Source organism: Colletotrichum acutatum (genome assembly GCF_030867785.1).
Source record: "Colletotrichum acutatum strain CBS 112980 chromosome Unknown BDZ83scaffold_288, whole genome shotgun sequence".
Taxonomy (NCBI): Eukaryota; Fungi; Ascomycota; class Sordariomycetes; order Glomerellales; family Glomerellaceae; genus Colletotrichum; species Colletotrichum acutatum.
The window spans coordinates 1-20156 of NW_026849282.1; the positions used below are offsets into that span (position 1 = coordinate 1).

Genomic DNA, 20156 nt, shown 5'->3' on the forward strand with positions numbered 1-20156 from the left:
CTAACTTCCTCGCTTTGCAACAGAATATGATATCAGCGGCGATTCTAGGCGCGATTATACCCTTGTCCCTGCCATTCTGCGTTTGGGTCGGAATCGACGTCGGACAAGTCGAGATTCGTGAGCTCTAGTTTCGCATCCAGGCTCACTTTGGGAGCAACAAATAGATCTAAAGGCCTAGACCGATCCGTTGGGTGGCTGATTGGTCTGTGCGATCGGAGCCAGGCCCGGACTTGCGCACATGTGGCCCGTGGCCGGGGAAGGAGCCTCGACTGGCTGGCCACAACAACTTTGCAGGGCCATCGGATCTGTGTGACACCTAAAGCCGAAAGCGCCCTCCAAATTGACGATCACGTGCTCCGCTTCCTTCACCTCATGCCACTGTCCCTGAGACACCACGAGTCCCTACACGAGTCTCTACGATGTGTTGTTGGCATCCCAGCTCGCAACTGCAAATTCCGGTCCGCTTGAACCAATGACTGGTAGCGAGAAACAACGTCGACGTCTACATACATACCAACAAGCAACCTATTGTGAATGAATTGTAGCATCATCGAGCAATAAACCTTCCTTCTGAGCCCAATGCAGCCGATCACACCTCAACAGCCCGGCAAGGCGCTGCCGGCGTGCAGGACCGAAGCCAGAGATGATGGCGCAGGCGCCAAAGTCGAACGTTCGGGTGCTGTCAGAGCGCCTTTTCGCCCATCTAGCTCGCCTTATGTCGGCTCGGCACAGCCCCTGACTCAAACAGAGAGAGCTGCTGCTGACCGCGCCAGACCGTGGCCTGGTATAATCGCATCTATCAGGGCTTTCTTCCGAAGGCCCGACGAAGATCAAGTCAACAGTAACTCAACCAACGGTCATGGAGACATAACTACCGTGACGCCATGCGCCCAGCGGACTGTCGCGCGCTGTGATCTGGATGCCCGGTCAGCACGCGACAACGCAGCAGCGGACGTGGACAGCACAGTGGATGATGCGACAGCTGGTGCTACATCCCCACGTTCTGGCGCTACGTCAACTTCGGGATGGCTGATGGAAAATCGTGGTTTGCGTGATACGAGCACGCTTGCGAGGGGTGATATGCCAGGTCGTCTTCCTCTCCAAGCCTTTTTCTCCCCTGCTAATTGTGGCACAGCTGTAGTCATAGAAGCCCCTGGCGACCAAGTGAACGATTCCAGGTCTCCGCCAACAGAGACTGCTGGGAGCAGACATGTAGTCGACGCGGGCAGCGAGGATGTGTCTATTGACGCACACGGCCTCCTCATCTTCGACAAGATTGTTGGTCATCGTCGAGACCCCCAGACCCAGACGATATTTCACATGCGCGTGCGCTGGAGAAACGGCGCTCTGACATGGGAACCGGAAGCGAGTATACGATAATGTGCTGGTCAACACCTGCTTTCCTACTGGGATGGTGTGAAGGGCATGCGAGAGGGTGCCATGGCGGAGAGCTCGCAGCGCATTCCAGAGGTCATTCCAGAGGTTGAGAAGCACATGACAACGACCGCAAGCATCGTAACACTGGATCTGTGTTGGATCGCGTCGCTTGAGTGGCCACGGGAGCCTCAAAGTGATGTGCCATACAGCGAGCGGGCAACTATAGGAAGTTCTGCGGTTGGCGAGCGTGGACGTGAAAGGGCAGCGATACCGGTCGTTCGGTGGTCGAGGAGGCATAGTCGACGAAGCTTGAATGCGGTAGCGGGTCCGAATACGGTAGCCACGGCACAGACGAACGCAGTAGGACCAGCCCGGCGACAGGTTCGGAAGAGGGACAGTCATGGTCAGCGGAGAGTTGGTGGGATAGCAGACAAGTTGGCGCCGGCAGTTGCAAAATCGAACAGGAGGCTTTCGACGACTGAGCTGATGGCACACAAGAGCCAGCGGCCAGCGGACGATGCTACTAAGCCGTCAAGAAAGCGAGTCCGTCTGCTATGACGCCGGACATTCCGTCTTGACAAACACCAGCTGATGAAACCTGATGACCGAATTGACGTGGATTCACGCGTGACAGGAGCAAGGCTGATGCCCATCGTAAGCAATGCCGATTTTGTTACGCATCTTGTAGATTATGTAGCATGCGATCACCGAATTCATCAAATCTATAATATAGTTTATTCATTCACGTTGTCATATCTATATATGACGGGAAAGACCTGACGCCATAGTCCCCTTTTTCCCGCCCCCGTCAAGATGCTCTCACTCACGAACTCGAATCCGATTGCACCGCAAAGCCCTTGGACAACGACCTTATCTCCAAGCTACATCTTGCTGTCTTTGGCCTTGAGAACCATGATGGCCCTTGGGTGCCAGAATTAAATCGAAATATGGGCTTATAGGAAAAACATTTCCCTTTCGAATGTCTCTGATGTCACTGTCAGACATTCGTGCCACTATTTCGGACTCCCAAGGAATTGAGGCCAGGAAATTGACCTCCGTCTGGTCCTTCGCCGAGTGAGAGTTGCAGTGCTTGTAAAGGAGACGAAACAGTTCGAATGTGTTTTCGCGACGTGAAAGCAACGTCACGAGCTCCTGGTGCGTCCGGAACGTTGTATCCCGTATGATACCTCCAAGGGAGTGTGGCTGTAACTTTGCCCCGCACTCCAGGAGCAGTGCTACCGTCTTGCGCGCCGAGTGGTTTTCCAATAACAACAGACTTAAGGCCGTCTGGCCGTACTCATCCTGGATGTTCACATCGACGCCTCGAATGGCAAGCAGACTTTTTGTTGCCGAATGAGATGTCATTACCAACTCAACAAGGAGCGGCCGTTTATCAACATCAACATCTGTTGCCCGCACCATGCCGTTCGGATTGACCCCGCGTCGAATCAGCCTCCGAATCAAGACGGCTCTATCGGAGCTAGACCTCCCCGGAAGAGACGTCGGGAGAGCCAGAAGAGCCAAGCGAAGGAGATGTTGCAGGTCACATCTTACTTCATGTTCAAGGAAACATGCGGCAAGGCGAAATAGGCCATTTCGGCAACAGCGTTCCAAGAGAAGGTCCGCATGGTTCTCGGGGGCTATCTTGCCATACAAGTCGGTCTGTTGTCGAAGGAGTAGTTGGACGGTCGAACTACGTGTAAGCGGGCACTGTACCGCATAGAACAGCGGGGTGCGGCCACGCGCGTCTTTCGAGACCACCCCCGGTGGCGTTTTCCCGAGGATCCGCTTGACAACAGCGTCCAGACCGGTGGCGGAGGCAATATGAAGAGGCGTAAGTTGACTACTCGATGATGGCTGATCTCTTGTCAACTTTCCCAGATACGTCGTGATCTCTGGAGCAAGCAACTTGTCCAAGTGCCATTCCGTTGCACTCGTCATGCTTAGAATAGACGTGACGAGTTCCTCTCTCCCCTTGAGAACGGCGACGGCAAACGAGGACAAGTCAGTAGGAGGCTGACGCAGAATTCGTGAAAATTTGGATACAAACCGCCCTGAGAACATGTCGGTCACCGCGATGGCGAACTGCGGGGCCCAAACATCCATCCCAGCATACACCGATGCCTCGACTACGCGAAATGCCACGGCATCATCACGGCAGTGGAGAACTGCCCATCGAGCAGCAGAACAGCGTTCTGAAAGAACGTTGTGCCGATAAATCCGTGGTCCGAAGGCTTGCCGAAACTTCTGGGAGCACTGCAAGATGCGTATCCGCGCTGGACGGTCACAATCGTCAAAGATGATATCAACAAGCTCGGGGGGTAGTCTGTCCAACATGGTTGTGTGACTCTGGTATGATGTCTGAAGAGAAAGTGAGAGAAGGTATGATGGCGAGACCTCGAGACGGCTTGGTTGCAGCTGGTCGCGTCCTACTTATACAGGCCGGCCGCTCAACAACGCACGTGATAAGTCGGGACCGTCGAGCCATAGGAAGACAATACAATGCAGGTCCACTCCGTGTTCAGTTGCGAGATGACCTATCGAGACCTCATACCAGGGGATTGGCAACCTTTCGTGTGTCTACGGTACCTATGAGGCCCAATGCCAGCACATTCGCTGCATTCATTCTCTTAGCCTTGTGCCCGGACGACGCTACACACTCAGCAGACGAACTCTTGCCCCTGTATCCCTCTATCACTTCTCACTCGCGTCCTCGTTGGTCGTGCGATCGCATAACAAAGATCCCCGCCTCAATCACAAAGTGTGTCCTGCGCGCAAATAACTAAAAGTTGACAAGATTGGTCATGTCTCCTAGATCCACGCCGTCCGTGTCCAAGACCTCAGGCGCAGGAAACGCCTGAGCCGATTCGATTAGCTTGTAGAAGCTCTCTACTTTGACGCCCAACTTCTCAACGCTTTACACATGCCAGGCATTAGCACGCACCGCCAACAGTATCCATTCTCAAATGAACTTACCGCTCCGTGAGGTTAGTCAAGGTTGACTCGAATGATTTGTGAAAAGCCTCATCTCTGGCAGACAAACGATCGAGTCTCGAATGGCGCGATATGTCAGCATACATTGCCAGTGGCCGTAACCGGCGATTGAACATACCTATCCGTGGTGTCGGAGAGAATCTGCTGTAGGGTACTGAAGTTTTCGGACAAGTAGGTCCTATGCAGGGGTTAGGTGATGCCGGGCAATTTCCAGACGAGAGAGCTTTTAAGAATAGACATACTCCAGCTCAAGGTTCTGTTCCTGCATGGGTGACGTGTTCTGGGGGTTCTCTCGGGGTCTTGTTCTACGAATGAATGGTTAGTATGGAGCATTCGGGAATTCTCACATCCTCTTACATTGAGAGACCTTGAGGTAATTGAGGCCTGACTGAGCCGCCTTGGACGCCGTCTCTACCCTGCACCGCGGCCATCGCCGGAGGCTGTCTCTGCATTCTCACTTCCCCCCCGGCAGCCTGCTGGTGGCTACCATGGCCGCCATTGCCGCTACTCTGAACCGCACGCGGGTCACGGGTCAGGTAAAACAATCGGCGCTGCTGTACTGGATGGGATCCTCTGAGTGGACGCCCATTCGATTGTTGTGTATACATTGTCGACGGCCGGCGGGGTATGAGGGCAAGGAAGGAGGGTGGACAAGCCAAAGGCGAAAAGCAGCGCGGTTATGGTGCGGAACTCATCTTGCAAATCAATCGTATCCGCTGATTCAGGACATCCTAAGTAGTCGATGCAGCCCAGCTGACTATTGTATGTGCTGTTGCGGTCGCAAACAAGTGGGTCTTAGAGTGGAAGCTGCTTTAGGCTCAAGGCACGGAATGTGCTCTGATCCAGAAGTGAAGTTGGCGTTTCTCGCTTCGCTGCTTTGCGCCTGCATCCGGCCGGTTGCTGAATGGTTGCTCTCCAGGTACGTACCGCCGCGTCTAGACCTCACGCTCATCGTGGCTGGGGTGCCGCGGAGTCTAGGCCGACGAGGCGACGTTTCTTGCCAACGGCAAGGCGGAGCTTGATCCACAACCGGCAGGGATCGCAACGCATTTCGCCTCTGAGCCAAAACCGTCCACGAGCAAGGGTCCACGAGCAAGGGTCCATGAGCAAGGGTCCACGAGCGAGGGTTCACGAGCAAAGGGACCACAGCAGCCTAATGATCACCAATTGGACGCACTGCGTACCGCTTCGGCTGGATATTCAATGTATCCCGTTGTCGTTATTTGGCGACCATGCGGGAAACGCGAGCTCCAGATTTGGAGATCGCTTTGCGAAGCCAGCTTTAGTTCCTTCAGTGGAGACCAGAAAGGATTATAAGCTGCTAGTCAGCCAGGTTTTGGAAACGCCATGAGAAACCCATCAACCGACAAATCTCTCACAGCCATGGCCACCTCAACCCCGAGCAATACCAGCGATGACTGGAAGAAACTGAAGAAGCTCATCTTTGAGAACGACACCTATCTCGAAAAGCTATCTCAACAGGATCTCTTCCTGTTGATCATCGGCAATGACCTCCGTGACATCCTTGCAGGGGAGAAGAATCGGGAGTTCCACTTGCTTCTGGCGCTCGGGAGCAAGCAGGAAAGCTTGTCGAAACGGTTTTCAAGCACTTCCAAGAACGACGAAGATCTCATCTCTTCGTTGAAGGGCTCGCTGAGGAATGGCGACAAGATTGACGAGGAGAGTTTTCTACTCAAGATTGATGGGGCCGGAGCCGCCCTTCACCTACACCTCTACAGCCTCCTCCATCCCGGCACCAAAGAGGGATACATGAGTGTTCCGTCGAACCTTTTCGTCTCGGAAAACAGTGCAGTCCAGGAGTCGAGCTTTCTGTCCACACACGATGTTTTGAAGCCGGTGGACAACCTCCAGTTCGTTTACTCGTCCTCGCATGGCCCTCCGGAAATCCAAACCAGAGAATCCGTCGACGTGTTCATCGCAGAGCTTCCGGACGGTACCTGCCTTGACCACATCAGGACATGGACGTTCAAGGAAGGAGAGGATACTGTGAAAGAGGACGATGCTGCGTAGGGCGGACGGGAAAGCATAGGAGAGAACATAGCTCAGTCAATGACATTCGTTTATGGGCCAGATGTTTTCGGATAGATTTTAGATCGTTACTTCGACCTAGACGACGAGGGTTAGGTTACATACGCAAATGCCAAGATTCATTCCATGGTCAATTCTCAAGTGCAAGTGGTTTTGTGTCTTTTGCAAAAGCTGGTGTATTCTCTTTGTGCCCGCATTGGCTGCGTGCACAAGCTCTAGATAGATAGCAACAACGTGTACGTCCCGCACTCAGAAGCAGAAACAGAACCGTCGTTTGAGATATGGAATGCATCTCAAGACCAGTATATGACTGGTAGAAATATCAGAGTACGTGATCAAGTCACACGGCTCTTGCAAAAACAGCTTACACATAACACAGACGCCCCGGCATTTTCCTGTCTCAGATATAGGAGTTGATTCTGTGGTACATTAAGGTCGGAGTAAGGGAACGACTTAGTTTAGGGGTTTGTCTTAGCGTGGATGAATTTGCGATTGCGACATAGACTAGGGGACAAACATGGTGAAATGCAGAAGAACCCAAATTCCGACTGTTGTACTATCTAGCTGAGGAAAAAGGAAAGGGTCAGGACCAGGAAAGAGAAGAAAGATTCGACACAACGATCCAGGCAACCAAACGTCGATCTATGCCCTAAGATCATTGGGCTTCATGGCGGAAATGAGACGCGCTTAACTAGCTCCTCCGTCACTTGGCCGCTCTTTTCGCGCCACGCTTGGGCTTTGTCACCTCCAGCGGATCGTGAGGCGTGGGGCTGCGCTCTTCTCTCTTCCGATCACCCCTCTTCCACTCTTCATGACGGTCCCAAGAGATGATGGCAGCTGAGAAGATGGCCAGGTCGGCGGCTGGCATGACCGTGCCCTTGGCGAGAATGACTCGGTCCCCGATCGTATAGTCTCGGACAGCGGCCATTGGCTTCATGCCGAAAACCGACCTGACTGTGGACCTCGTCTCGAAGGTTTTCTGGTTGTTTTCATTCAACCACTTTACCTTAACTACGGTATGTGGGAGGGGCTTCCTTCGCTGCTTTCTCCCCGCACCCTTTTCATCGGAGTGCGCGTCGTCTTTTGCCTTCACCTCCAGATATTTCGGATCCAGCAACCTGATCGGATCCTCATGGCCCTCTGGAATAACCCACGCAACACCTTGAATGGCGATTCTGAGTCTTCCGTCTTGCTTTTCGGAGCGTATCTGGTTCGGGTCGCGCCTTTCGTCGTTGAGACACTTCTGGCCATGGACCCCGTAAGACGGCAAGAGCTCCAGCTTCTCGGCGTTAGGTGGTCCTCGGCCGACGACATCGTGGTATCGATTGAATCCGCGCCCACGGAGATAGCCGTACTTGGTGACGTCTCCTTCCTCGTCATCCGCAGCACGGTGCCCAAAATTGTCAGACGTTACTAGGTCGCACGGATCCTCAAGCGGATCGTCTGTAACGATGATAGGCAGAGCCGTTCGAGAGACGAAGAGAGCTTCGTCTTCTGCTTCACTCGGCGCATCTTCTTCCCATTCGGGGTCTTCATCAACCGGCATGGCCTCCCCAGGCTCTTCTTTTACCGCACTCAACTCGGCCTCGAGCTCGTCTGCACGTGCCTTCAGGGACCAGACGGCTTTCTGCAAGCCGTCCGAGGTCCCCTCAAGCTCGCCCTCCAAGGTGGACGCGACATTCTTTGCTTTCAAGGCATAAGCCTCTACCGCAGTCTTGTTCACCGTTTTGGAAGACTTGGCTGTACGGGACTTGCTGACAGAGGTCTTTGTGGTTTTGGAACGGGTGGTTGGTGCCATCGTGAGTTGCTCAAGGCCGATAGACTTGCGGAAATCGGCAGTGGGACATCCCAATCACCTCCGATTTATATTCTACAATGCCTATGACGGAAACCTGTTACTTGAGTGATACGAAACCAGCTCTTCGGTCGCGACAAAGAAGGCGGGAGCATGAATGGGATGCTGAGGCAAGACCCAAGCGGGACAAAGGACTCAAAGGAGACATCCATCGGCACGTTTCAAGTCCCGGCACGAATTGTAGATGCTTCTGATGAATTGGGGAGCCGAATCGTCTTCCCTATCTATGCTCTCAGGGAATCTTGTTCCACCTCTGGGGTGGCACACAGTTACTGTCGAATTCCAGATTCTGCCAGGTACCACGACAACACGAGGGCCGGGTTGATCCACGAGGCGTTGAATGTGGCTTCAGTGAGACGAGTCGTTTCGGCGGAGACCCCTATTCGGAAGGCGTGGTATTCTCAAACACCAAATCCGGAACCCTTCCAAGCTTTTCGGTGTCCTCTTGTCTTTTTCCGGTGCCCAATTTCGTCCGTTTCGATCATGAATTTTCGACCGCCATGATTGCCAGCCTCGTTATTTGAACTCACCATTGACAGTACAGCCGTGTGATCAGTGCCCCATCGTGGATGAGGTGGAGTGTAGTGTGACGAGGGTGCGCTCAATGGGCTCATCTGGATCGTGACTACAGAACTCACCTTGGAGAAGTCACACTGTACAGTACAATCTAGTATGTACAACTAAGCACGCGTCATCGTCCAGATTTATTTATGGCTTTACCCATCAACCGAGTTGAACTCAAGACGAGGCCAAATGAAGGTGGCTTTTCGTCTTGACATCTGATAGCAGCCGCTAACGGCTCCGACTGTAAGATACCGGAATATAATATCAACTCTTGATTGTGACCGCGCACTTGAAAAATTTCGCATCTGAAGCGGCATCTCTGTTACGAACGATTAAGAAACAAACCTCAATATGCCTGACGTCTCTCCAAGCCAGCATAATGTTGGACGCCATGGCGCCACAAAAGAAGCAATGCTGGAAGCACGGATCAAGCGACAAACAGCGAGAACGCCAGAATACCAAGCCCAGGTCGCCAAGGCGGAAGGTAATCTTCAGTTGATCAACATGATTCTGATGAGCTTCTCGGCTGAGCAAAACGCTTGTGTTGATCAGCGGGTGAGCCTCAGCCAACATCAGTATAGGACGCAAGAGGCTCTACGAACGGTGATCTACGACATGACATAGAAAGAGGCCGGCCTGATCTGCGATCTCTCCAATCGTTATCGAGAGCGAGGCACCGCAGAATTTAGTCGTTGTTCTAGACTTTGATGGAAACAAGGTTGCTGAAGTGCTTCCAGCGCAGAGACGAGATTACCTTTTCGCAACGGGACAGGGCTAGAGTGATCTTCATATTCGACCATGATTGGATATGACAGACCTAAGGAAAGAGATTGACTTGTGTTGCGAGCGATTGGGAATACTTCAAGATGTTCGATATAGCATTAGATTGCTACGTTGAGTGGTCTCGTGTCGGCTAGGTGGTGGCACAATACGGAGATTCATTTTTGATTGGGTGACCAAGATACGTTGTCAAAGAACTCATGCGGCATACTTCGAACATGTGTCGTAGCTTGATTCATCAGGAGACCGTTGCTTATTTCTGTGGCCTTCTTCGGAAGCCTATTCTTGTGTGGGACAAGGCGGCATCGGGTAACCTGATGCATTTGCCTCGCTTGAACTGATGACACGCCGCATCATTCAATTACCACGAGAACCCCTCTTCTGAATGCTGGTTGGATGGGAACGCTACACTACTTTTCAAGGCTCACCGATCCGTGCCAATGGTACGCGTTTGGCGGTGGTTGGTCTGTTGACTTCCTTGAGCCCACAACAGAAGCAAAGGTCGTGGGGACAGAACCCATGGAACTCAAGGAAGAAGAGATACGCCACAAGCGAAGCAAAGATGGATGCAAGATGTTACAAAACCAAGCCCTTCTCCTGTATTCTGACTATGTCATGCTGCACTTTCATGTTGGGCGCATTAGTGACATGTCAACGGCAACGGCAGCTGTTGCACGATGGTAGTCCTCGGCATTATGGCTTTGGGGGTATGACCTGGAAGAAATGAATTTGGAATGATATAGACGGTGCGAGAGATATTCAGCAAATCCAAATTGACAGACTGGAGTACAGACATCTTTGAAAATTTAACTATGCTCTAACTTTCGAGTTTTCTTGAGTTGGATTCGATCCAGTGTCAACTGCAGAAGACGCCGAACTCGTGGATCTATGTCCGGCCCATTCAGTGTCAGCCGCACGTTGTCACGGAGCTGCTTTCGCTGCCGTTTCTTGACGTCCCTACGTAGAACGAAGTCCCACGTGCATATCTCGTTCGACATAGCGAGTTCTGCATGCAATGGTAGGCGATATTTTGATACTGAAGACAGATCGTGGCCCTCGATAACCATTGGCTGCAAACAGAGGCGCCCTTGCACATAAAACACCGCCGTCGTTGTCACGGCCGTCGCGGTTTGTGAAAAGAGCTTGTCGAATGTGGTCACTATTGTAGCACTTTGGTCGATTGACGAGTCCCAAACGGCTAACGTGAGGTCTTTGAGAACTACCTCTCTTCTCTTTGGGTTGTAGTGAGCGTCGGACGATACCAGGTAGCGGATGATCGGACAACCCGCTTGGCGTTGTTGAGGTTGCAGTTGCCGGAATGCGAGATATCTCGGGGATTCCCCATGCAGGAGGCATGTAAAGTCTTTACTGACCAAAACAAAATCCACACACTTAATTGCGTCACTGAAAAGGTCATGGAAAACAAAACGATGGATTTCTTCCATCTGTTTTTGTGTCGGGCATTGTAACGCCATTCTCAGGTGAAAGTCATCGCGATTTTTACGTATCGGCCAAAGGAAGTTGATGAGCTGGGAGAAACGAGTTATGTATGAGTTGGCGCAGAACGCCGAGAGCCGGTTCTGATGCTGACGAGCGTCTTGGAGCAGTATTTACCTCTTATATGATGACGAGGAAGGCTGCAATGAGTCGATCCCTTGAAGAGAAGAGCATAGGGGGAGGAAAGGTCAAGACCCGCTTTTCATGTCCATTTGAAAAGCCATTTAGTGAGAACTATTTTGGATGATAAAAGCAACTGATATGTACAGTACCCAAACGGAAGAACCCGAAGGTTCTGCAAAAACAGCACCTCTATAAGCTTGTGCCTTTTCTGCATAGTATCTATGGCTGGACGTGCTCTTGACTCCCACGAAAGCTTCCAGATATGGGCGACAAAGTGGCATGTTGGAAACGGTGAGCGTTTTCGAGTCCTTCAATCCTCCAAGGTACGCTGACACAAGGCAGACGACAAGAAATATCTGCCCCATGAAGATGACTCGGAAATAATCAAAGAGTACGATAGCGCTAGTCTCTTTGCTTTGAGAAGACTTGAGGTAAATAAGATCGCTCGCGAGTATCAGGCTGGGCTGTCGCTAATTTCCGAAATCAGCGAAAGACTTTGCCTTTGGCACATTACATGGAAATTCAAGAGTGCGTGCCGCAGAGATGGGCGTCACGACTACAGATCTGTACGAAGTTTATTCGGTTCGCAACGTATCTCCACATCCCCATCGAGACGGTCTATCTAGCGGTCAATTGTCTTGACCGATTTCTCTCGGTTCGAGTCGTGTCGGAATACCATCTCGACGTAATTGGAGCGATCATTTTTGCCATTGCGACTGAGTTCGAAAGATCGAGTATACCTTCTGTGTTTGAACTCGATCGTAGTCTCGCAGAGCGATACCAACCAGAAGATGTTCCTTTTATTAAGGCAACCATAGTTGACGTTTTAGAGAATTCGCTCAAAACACCGAGTCCGTTCGTGTTCCTTCGTCGAATCAGCACCGCAGACACGAAGGTGCCGAAAATCCTCCCGCTTGCGCAGTATCTATCGACGTGTAGTCTACTAGATGAGAGATACGTCGGGATTGAGCCGAGCCGCATTGCGGCAGCGACCTACTACCTTGCTTTACGAATTATCTTCGCGAGGAATCGTCTCGAACTCGATTGGGTAAGAAAATTTCATATAGCAGCCACCGAAGCTAATGCCGAAGTAGAGCTACAAGCACGTCAAGCTCTCTGGGTACAGGACGGTGGAGCTGAGACCACTTATGGCTGCGTTGTGGAATACCAGTCAACAGGAACAAAGCACCACACCTATCAAAGCCATGCGTATTGGCCAGTTTCGAGAAGCAGCCAAGGTCGTAGACCTTACCTCGAACGGCGTTCTTCCCTTTTTTCCACGATGCTTCAACCCGTGGGATTATGAGGGCCTGTATGTTCCTTCCTGGGATGAGTCAGAAGATAGTAGCTCGCCAGAGAACATCTCAAGCTCATCAGAGTCCAGCTCACAAGATGGATGGGAAGAGGAGATGTAAATGTACAGAAGTAATGATCTCCATGGTAGGCGTGGTTTAGCTTTTTGTCCTGTCACCTGCGAGCGATAGCAAACCTTAGGCCTGACGCTCGATCAATCATTGTTACGACCCACGAAAGATCATGTGATTCTCGCTATGGTTGTTTTGTTGGCCAAACAGCTTGCACGGCTCGACGATTCCAGTCTCACTCAAGCAAAGTTCAAACGGCGTCACTACAGGATGGGGTCGTCTTAGCTAGTCCAGAATCTCGTTTGTTTCCTATCACGCTGCCTACCACGTAAGTGCTCTCGAAGAAGCGAGACTCGCCTCCTCTCTTGTTCACCCTTTGTCTGTGTAATGCATTGTGTAACTCATTATAAGCCCAGATTGTGGAGAGCCGGAAGCAAGTCTGCCTCTGCTCTGGCGACTGTTTGGCGACATATTCACCGCCACGACTTGCCCATGTGCTTACTCCGTCAGGGAAAGGCAAGCAAGGTTGGCCGCAAGCAAAGATTGACGACTCGCAAAGCCTGGGGCACTCAGGCCCTCCAACTTCAATTGCTTCTTTTGTGTGAGACGAGGGAACCTGGTTGTGTCGGTGGTGCGTTCACCGAGCGGGTCACCAAACCAACAAGCATATCTGTTACGGAGGTTTGCCGACACATCTACCATGACTGCCATTACTTGGTGATGGCAGATTCACTAGGAGCAAGCGTACGCCCACGCTGGGAAGCAACCAAAGGTACCAACACACGTACATAATTTATTACGTCCCGGCTTAGCTAGTCAGCACTCGCATGATTATCTACACATTCTCCATCTTTGTTGATATTCTTGCTTCCCGAAAGCCCGTGTGAGTCACAAAGGGATAACGCATGACACCTTGTATGACGCGGGTGCCACTTTCCGCAACTAAAGTTGCGTACAGAAAGACTGGTCTTGACTCAGTCTAACATGAAGAACCAAAACGTGACAAACAGCGGCTTCAGCTACTTGATTGGGGACTCCTTACTCTGTATCGATGCGCTCAATCATTGAATGGCTGGGAATGTTGAACGATCTGGTTTCCACGGCAATCCATTCAGCTGTACCCACGGTCGCCATGAATAACAACCCAGCCCACAGACAGACGATAGCGGCAAAATGCCACGCTTGTGTTTCCGTAGAAAACAAAGCCGCTCCGACAATCAGCTGAACGAACGCACAATCTAGGAGAAAAACCGGGATCCATGCAATGATTCGACTAGAGCTAGGGAAATTGCCAGAGCCATCAGATGCGAATGAGAGCATAACTGATGATTAAGATGAAGGGCGTTGTGATCGCAGATGAAGAGAGAAAGAAGCCTGCGAATGCAGCCGTTATCGATGTGTTTGCCGGAGGCGCTTTTAATAGCATGGTCATGGCGGTCACGCTGAGAGTAACGCATGCGAGTAAGATTAGGACGTATACGCCCCGCAGTTGTTGCATGATTGTGATAGCTGCAGCATGTTACAGCATTGATCATAAGTCATTTCCTCTCTCGCAAACATTCTCAATGTTTGAGAAGCCGAAAGTTGCTGTGATGGGCCTCCGCAAACCTCTGGTAATGGCTGTAGCGGTTGGTTTGCAAACCAAAATGTGGGGTCAGGATGGCAAACGACAGTGCCAGGGGCAGCGCGTGATCAAGAGCTACTCCAAAGTATCCATAACCGGCTTCAACCGCAGTCATTCTCGCACTTCCAATCGTGGTCGCATGTACACAGTAAGAACGACTATGGGCCCAGCCTGTGTGGGTCAAGTCCAAAAAGATGAAGTGTGTTGCCAAGAGGAAGCAACATATGATCAATACTATAGCTTTCAAGGGCAGCGTCTCTCTGCTCGCCTTGAGTTAGAGGCAATGTACAGTGCGACACGAGCAGTATTTGACGACTATGGGAAAACTCAGGATTCATATGCACATAACTTCAGGAGAATTGAGCTCAATACCAAATGCACGACAGCAGGTGCTCAAGTTGATCATTCGTCATCTTTATTCGCCTGATAGAAGCTACATACAATACACGTGACATTAAATGCACAGTGTGCACGTTTTGTCCAAAAAACAGTTTTAAGCACTGCCGGCATCTTGCATCTCGGTTACAGGACGAGTCCAGATATCTGCAGTCCCAGGATTCACGACATCTGAGAAGTGTCAGAAGTACTCGGCATCGGGCGAGGTGCCTCGCGACTCACAGCATAGCCTGTAGTGTGACTTCGTTTTTGATCTCGTCTGATGTTGCAGACACTGCATAGCAGCACAACCATGAGAAACAACGTGCCTGCCAGCCCTCCGATGATTCCAAGTTCGACCGGCGTCATTGCACGTATGCCCTGGGGAGTATGCTTTCTGGTGACAGCAAAGAGGACGACTCCTGCAGACGCAGTCGTCCTTTGTACTTGTGCATTCACCTGCATGCGGCTCGATGCAGCCGGTAGATCGAATAGGCGCTGATTAGCCTTCATCACTACCGAAGCCGAAGTGGACTTCGCAACAACGCACGCTTATCCGTGCTTCTGGCCTGCGCCTCCAGAATCTCAATCGTACACAGCAGGAGAAGCTGAAGGTGGCTAAGAGAATCCGAAAGCGGTTAAAACCACACAACTCTGGGATAGAGCAGGTTATGACTGTGCCCGAGGCCAAGAGAAATCTCTCATGTTCCGCAGGTATAAAGACGTCACAAATCCGAAGTTGGTCCACTCTAGCTACTGGCATCATCAGATATCCGCCATGGCATTTTGGGTCGCCCGGGTCCTGAGCCACTTGGCTGTTGTATCCAGTGTCCTACGTCACGTTTCAGGAGAGCAGCATGTAAACCAGCTTGTGGAAAGGCAGACTTCTTTCCAACCGCGCGGTTTTCTAGATTCTTGCGTTGATTGGGGCACACTGATGAACGAAAGATATAAGATGGTCGCGTTTTGCAGGACCACAACGGGCGATTGGAACTGGTCGGTCCTTGACTTGAACCATTGTATAGTGAATCGCGACGGTTCTTTGATGGCGCAAGACGAGTAGGTCTCTCTCAGAGTCACTTGTACAGAATGCTGATGACTACAAGTGGATCCTTCTTCCTGTCTGCCGGTCCCTGCTCGTCTGATAACGCAACGAAGTCGTGGGCCAATTATAAGTGCAGCACGCAAAACGACGACAGCGACGAGCGTCACGTTGATCACGGGATAGACCTTAGTAAGGCGTACAACCTGACGTACTGTCGCAAGCGACTGACACATCTCAGATTTGGTAGTCGGTAATGACAATGGTACTCTTTCTGTGGTCAACAACCCCACAAGGGGCTTACGCTCAGCCAAGGGCAAGCTGGCTGGTCTGGCTTGGGTGTGGTGAACTAGGGTGGCAGCGGACAGTTGTCGGTGCATTTGGATCGGTCACTCTCATCTCAGCATAGCACCCTCGTTACGGGCCTTGGTGGAGCGTAGGCTGGTCCGTGATCGTTGATGAGCGGCGGTAGCCATGCGCGGACGTCTGACGAGTTCAATGCAGCGCTCGATAGGGTGGACTAGAAGCGCCTACTTGGGCTAGGTAAAGCAGTATAGCCGTCGCGAATACTCGTCCTTACCTTGGCCTTCCCAGAGCATCCATCCCATGGGGATGAATGATTCGCGGTCGTGATGCTGAACGGTTGCCAGTCTGCAATCTCTTATTGTCTGTCTCTCTGTCAACACAGCGATGTATCGCTCTCACGTCGTGCATCGATCAATCACTACCTATACGTTCATGGTGCAGCTAGGTTTGCTTTGATCCAGCAAGCACGGCTATGAAAACTTCCCATATCAACACTGATGCCCGGTGGTCGGTCTCTCGAGTCGAAATGACATAATAGAGGGTGAAAACCGATCCACGTTCCGAATGAACACCTTGGAGATTGACCTTGCTTTGAAAGAACGACGAGAAAGGTCCCGGTTCGGCATGGTGTAGAGATCGTAAATGTCTGGTGGAACGCTCATACATCCCGTCACACATGTTTTGCTGGAGAAAGGCTCGGATCGTGACATACACAACTTGAGTTATGAACTGGCTGTGTCAGACGCTAGAAGCTGCTTGCACGGGCCATCCGGTCCTTCGAAGTCGTGCGCATCACGCTGGAGATGTGCGTCGCTCCAGGAAGGTTCCCGTGAGGTTATCCACTTTTAGGACTTTCTGTATCGTCCGTTCAGGTTTTACATTTCCGGGCGCAAAAGATCGACCTCAACGGGATCAGGCTTTCGAGAGAGGTCACACAATACGGTACACTTTTTGAGTCCATGCTACGCGCAATGTGCCCCAAGCACGCGCTGGACTCAATAGAGTGATATGGATACAAAAACCGCGATACAACACGGGATCCTGGCTAAGTTGCCCTCACACGACGGCGCTGGCCGGCAATATCGGCCGCAAAGGTCGACTGCGTCCTTCCTCAATCGCAGAGGTTCTATCTTCCGCGATACGTCAGCGTCCAGGGTTGAGTCAGTCTGCGGAGCTGATATCAATGGAAGACTACTTTTGTTGCTGCCTCCTAAATGCTCAGATTTCAAGCTTGCACTCGATCACCTCTAAGCTCGTCGCCCTGTAGGTCCTTCAACCTAGCATCGTACGATGGCATGCGATGGCTAGTGCGTCCCCTCCCTACCTTGGTTTCCAAAATCTTACGGTCAACTTTTTGGTCGTAGTGCTTGTTGCGGTGTCATCTCACGCTGGGTGATGGATACATGGTGCCCTGGATCTAGAGACAAATGCGCTCAGCTGCACCACGAGATTTGACGGACTGAGCGCGCCATGACCGACGTCCGAATTTCGCCATGCCATTGGTCAAGTGCATCTGATGCGCTGACTCATCCCTTCGTGAGCCAATCACATCCGCCATCTGCCCAAGAGCGCAAACCCCGCGGGAGATCAGGGGCACGCTGATAAGAGATGCTCCTTGCCAAGACTCGACCACAAGCGAATGCTTCACAGCAAATTCTAGAACTACATTGACGGAAACAACGCATGAGAGGCTAAACTCATATGGTTCAGTCCGGGCTATCGCCCGTATTCTGCCTCTTCACACCGCGTGGAGCCCGCGTAGGTCCTGCTCAGCGATCCACTTCACAGATGCTCCGCTCACACAATCTCTCTCCCTCAACCGAGGGTCAATATACATACAGAAGTCACCCCTCCGTGGCCTCACGGAAGTCGGGCTCTCACTACCTAAGATGGCACCAAGCAAGGTCTCGTTGCGGATAATTTGCACGCGCCTTCCTTCGAGTTCGCGTATCAACTTTTGGAAAGAAAAAGGCTTACGACCGGTCTTAGAGTCGAGTGGTATCCTGAAATACATTATGTCCTACGACTTCAATGCTACCCACACCATCGAGTGTTAGTAAAGCAAGCGTGGGATTCAACGCCCCCCTCTAAGCACGCTCAACTCCTGGAGCCGTGAAAGCTACCGTGGATACTATCGTGACCCGTCGCCTACGTGTGCATCGTGTGCTCAGATCGTAGGCTCCTGTTCAGTGATACCCTCCGAATCAAGAAACTCATCAAGAGCGCCAGTCCGGATACGCCGACATACAGTCCGTAGACGCCTCGCAGGCCGTACACGTACGCATCCACGATCTTGGATCGCAGCTCAGCGTCGTCGGTCGCGGTGAACAGGGCGGAAATAGCATGGGCACCCCCGTGCGTACCTGCGGGGGCCAAGCCATCGTCCTCTAGCTTGCGCAGCATCACATTCTGAAAAGTGGATCCGCCGACGCCCACTCCGATTGCCATGCCAAACTGTCGGAGAAAGGCGTACATCGCCGCGGCGATCGCTTCGTCGCCTTCGTCGCAGAGAGCGTGCGACGCCATGTTCTGCGCGTTCAAGATGGAGCCATGGCCAAGGCCAAGAAGGACGAGCGTCGGCGCCCATACCTTCGTCGGCGTCTCGACGTCCCACAGCATCATCAGCCCGGAGGCGACGGTAGCCAGAGTCCAGCCAGCCCAGATCGGCCACTGGTAGTTGTTGAATACCGTGACAAGTCGACCAGTGATGATGGATGCCGGCACCAGCGTGAACATGACGGGGAAGAGTGCGACGCCGGTCTGGACCGGAGTAAACCCCTTGACATCCATAAAGTACAGGGGCACGTAATAAAGCTGCCCGTACATCTGTGGTCACTGTCAGCGTGTCACATTGCGCGCTTGATATCATATCGCTCTTACCACGAGGCCTTGGATGGCGCCGCAAACATACGTGGCGATGGAGCTGGCGGTCTGGAAAAGTCGGCGTTGCAAGAACGGGGACATCGCGAAGCGTGACTCGTAGATCATGGTCAGCGCCATACCGACTGCCCCGAGCAACAACGGCACAAGAGTGCCGGCGCTGCCCCAACTGTAGCGCAAACCTCCCCAGGAGACGGCCACCAGCAACAAGGTGGCCGAGCCGATGAACATAGCGTTTCCCAGCCAGTCCATGTCGTCGAGTTTCTTAGGCATTCCATCAGCCGGAGAAGCAATGTTGACGAGCCAGGGCACGAGAACAAGTCCAGCCGCGCAAAATGGGAACATGATGTAGAAAATCCAACGCCACGTTGTGTGCTGAGCAATGACGCCGCCTAGTATAGGACCGGCACAGTTGCCCAACGCCCATGCTGCCTGACTAGAGACGAATGGCGCGGTCAGCAGAAGGAAGAACGAGTCCGAGAGGGAGGGTCCTCACACTACGCCGTACCACGTAGGCCGAACCGGCAAAGGGACAAAGTCGGTGAAAATCAACAGGCATAAGACGATGATGCCAGCACCGCCGATGCCTTGGAGAGACCGTCCCACCAACATCAAGCCGATGGAATGCGACACGCAGCACAAGACCGTGCCTAGAGTAAAGAAAGCGACCGAGATGGTCAGGCATGGCCGTCGACCGAACACGCGGCTCAAATCCGCTATGAATAACATCAGCACGGCGTTGGCTAGGAGGTACGCCGTGCCTATCCAGAAGCCGTCGTACGTGCTGAGCTCGAGGTCTACAACGATAGCCTATGACTGTGAGCATGCAAAGGATGGAAAAGCGTTTGGAGGATATCGAACCTGCAAAGAGGTCACAATGACACAGGCGTCAAGGGCGACCATCAGCGACAACAAGGCGGCCGTCGCCATGATGGCGATTTGGTGTCGTGAAGGCTCCCATTTGTCCTGGCCTTGACCGATCTCATCATGTCCTAGCTCGCCAGAATGAACGGTCTGCTGGCGGTGTATATACGGAGGCATATTCAAGACAAAAGTAGAGGAGTGTGGAAGGATTACGGGTGAAGGATAACGAGAAGCTGTCGCTGCGCAAAATTCCGAGTTTGATTGAGAGGCCTCTATCCTTATATAGCAGGAACTGGTGTCAAAGTACCCACTCGGGAACGGAGATCGGTGATTGTCGGCAAAGGCGCTTCTGGTACCCAGACATCAGGCCCATTTACGGCAGATGGCTTGTGACCATTGCGAGGAGCCAAAAAAAAGTCGAATTACGTTGCGAATGAAGAAGAAAAGCCACTCCTAGCCATG

At 52.1% G+C, this 20156-nt stretch overlaps 8 protein-coding genes across 8 annotated transcripts; 4 read left to right on the forward strand and 4 right to left on the reverse strand.

Moving 5' to 3' along the window:
• Positions 1 to 354: 354 nt before the first annotated feature.
• BDZ83DRAFT_235182 (uncharacterized protein) lies at positions 355 to 1581 on the forward strand. The gene is made up of 2 exons (XM_060501837.1): positions 355 to 1087; positions 1142 to 1581. Exons 1-2 carry the CDS (start codon positions 580 to 582, stop codon positions 1378 to 1380), a joined length of 747 nt encoding a protein of 248 aa, XP_060357245.1. The 5' UTR covers positions 355 to 579; the 3' UTR covers positions 1381 to 1581.
• Positions 1582 to 4159: 2578 nt separating this feature from the next.
• Positions 4160 to 4802, reverse strand: BDZ83DRAFT_758927 (uncharacterized protein; the record flags this gene model as incomplete). The annotated part of the gene is made up of 5 exons (XM_060515112.1): positions 4160 to 4292; positions 4354 to 4407; positions 4490 to 4549; positions 4614 to 4676; positions 4729 to 4802. 5 exons carry the CDS (start codon positions 4800 to 4802, stop codon positions 4160 to 4162), a joined length of 384 nt encoding a protein of 127 aa, XP_060357246.1.
• A 507-nt stretch (positions 4803 to 5309) lies between these two features.
• Positions 5310 to 6596, forward strand: BDZ83DRAFT_644993 (uncharacterized protein). The gene has a single exon (XM_060509803.1). It carries the CDS (start codon positions 5719 to 5721, stop codon positions 6400 to 6402), a length of 684 nt encoding a protein of 227 aa, XP_060357247.1. The 5' UTR covers positions 5310 to 5718; the 3' UTR covers positions 6403 to 6596.
• Positions 6597 to 6635: 39 nt separating this feature from the next.
• Positions 6636 to 8224, reverse strand: BDZ83DRAFT_644994 (uncharacterized protein). Its single transcript, XM_060509804.1, has one exon. The coding sequence runs from the start codon at positions 8216 to 8218 to the stop codon at positions 7124 to 7126; it is 1095 nt and encodes a 364-aa protein (XP_060357248.1). The 5' UTR covers positions 8219 to 8224; the 3' UTR covers positions 6636 to 7123.
• A 3119-nt stretch (positions 8225 to 11343) lies between these two features.
• On the forward strand, positions 11344 to 12890 carry BDZ83DRAFT_645000 (uncharacterized protein). The gene has a single exon (XM_060509805.1). It carries the CDS (start codon positions 11754 to 11756, stop codon positions 12543 to 12545), a length of 792 nt encoding a protein of 263 aa, XP_060357249.1. The 5' UTR covers positions 11344 to 11753; the 3' UTR covers positions 12546 to 12890.
• Positions 12891 to 13404: 514 nt separating this feature from the next.
• On the reverse strand, positions 13405 to 14224 carry BDZ83DRAFT_645005 (uncharacterized protein; the record flags this gene model as incomplete). The annotated part of the gene is made up of 2 exons (XM_060509806.1): positions 13646 to 14224; positions 13405 to 13566 (listed from the first exon to the last, which is right to left on the reverse strand). Coding segments are annotated over exons 1-2 (425 nt in total), but the record flags the coding sequence as incomplete, so codon positions are not given.
• Positions 14225 to 15210: 986 nt separating this feature from the next.
• On the forward strand, positions 15211 to 16286 carry BDZ83DRAFT_235308 (uncharacterized protein). The gene is made up of 3 exons (XM_060501838.1): positions 15211 to 15661; positions 15709 to 15836; positions 15886 to 16286. The coding sequence occupies exons 1-3, from the start codon at positions 15306 to 15308 to the stop codon at positions 15990 to 15992; spliced, it is 591 nt and encodes a 196-aa protein (XP_060357251.1). The 5' UTR covers positions 15211 to 15305; the 3' UTR covers positions 15993 to 16286.
• A 1812-nt stretch (positions 16287 to 18098) lies between these two features.
• Positions 18099 to 19871, reverse strand: BDZ83DRAFT_595380 (major facilitator superfamily domain-containing protein; the record flags this gene model as incomplete). Its single annotated transcript, XM_060506787.1, has 4 exons — positions 18099 to 18776; positions 18831 to 19266; positions 19327 to 19640; positions 19692 to 19871. The coding sequence occupies 4 exons, from the start codon at positions 19869 to 19871 to the stop codon at positions 18099 to 18101; spliced, it is 1608 nt and encodes a 535-aa protein (XP_060357252.1).
• Positions 19872 to 20156: the final 285 nt, after the last annotated feature.

Coding starts and splice junctions, on each gene's coding strand:
- BDZ83DRAFT_235308 (XM_060501838.1), top strand. CDS start 15,306: ATGTTCCGCAGGTATAAAGACGTCACAAATCCGAAGTTGGTCCACTCT. Junction 15,662..15,708: donor TCTTTGATGGCGCAAGACGA/GTAGGTCTCTCT, acceptor GATGACTACAAG/TGGATCCTTCTTCCTGTCTG. Junction 15,837..15,885: donor TGATCACGGGATAGACCTTA/GTAAGGCGTACA, acceptor GACACATCTCAG/ATTTGGTAGTCGGTAATGAC.
- BDZ83DRAFT_644994 (XM_060509804.1), bottom strand. CDS start 8,218: ATGGCACCAACCACCCGTTCCAAAACCACAAAGACCTCTGTCAGCAAG.
- BDZ83DRAFT_644993 (XM_060509803.1), top strand. CDS start 5,719: ATGAGAAACCCATCAACCGACAAATCTCTCACAGCCATGGCCACCTCA.
- BDZ83DRAFT_235182 (XM_060501837.1), top strand. CDS start 580: ATGCAGCCGATCACACCTCAACAGCCCGGCAAGGCGCTGCCGGCGTGC. Junction 1,088..1,141: donor TGCGAGGGGTGATATGCCAG/GTCGTCTTCCTC, acceptor GCACAGCTGTAG/TCATAGAAGCCCCTGGCGAC.
- BDZ83DRAFT_645000 (XM_060509805.1), top strand. CDS start 11,754: ATGGAAATTCAAGAGTGCGTGCCGCAGAGATGGGCGTCACGACTACAG.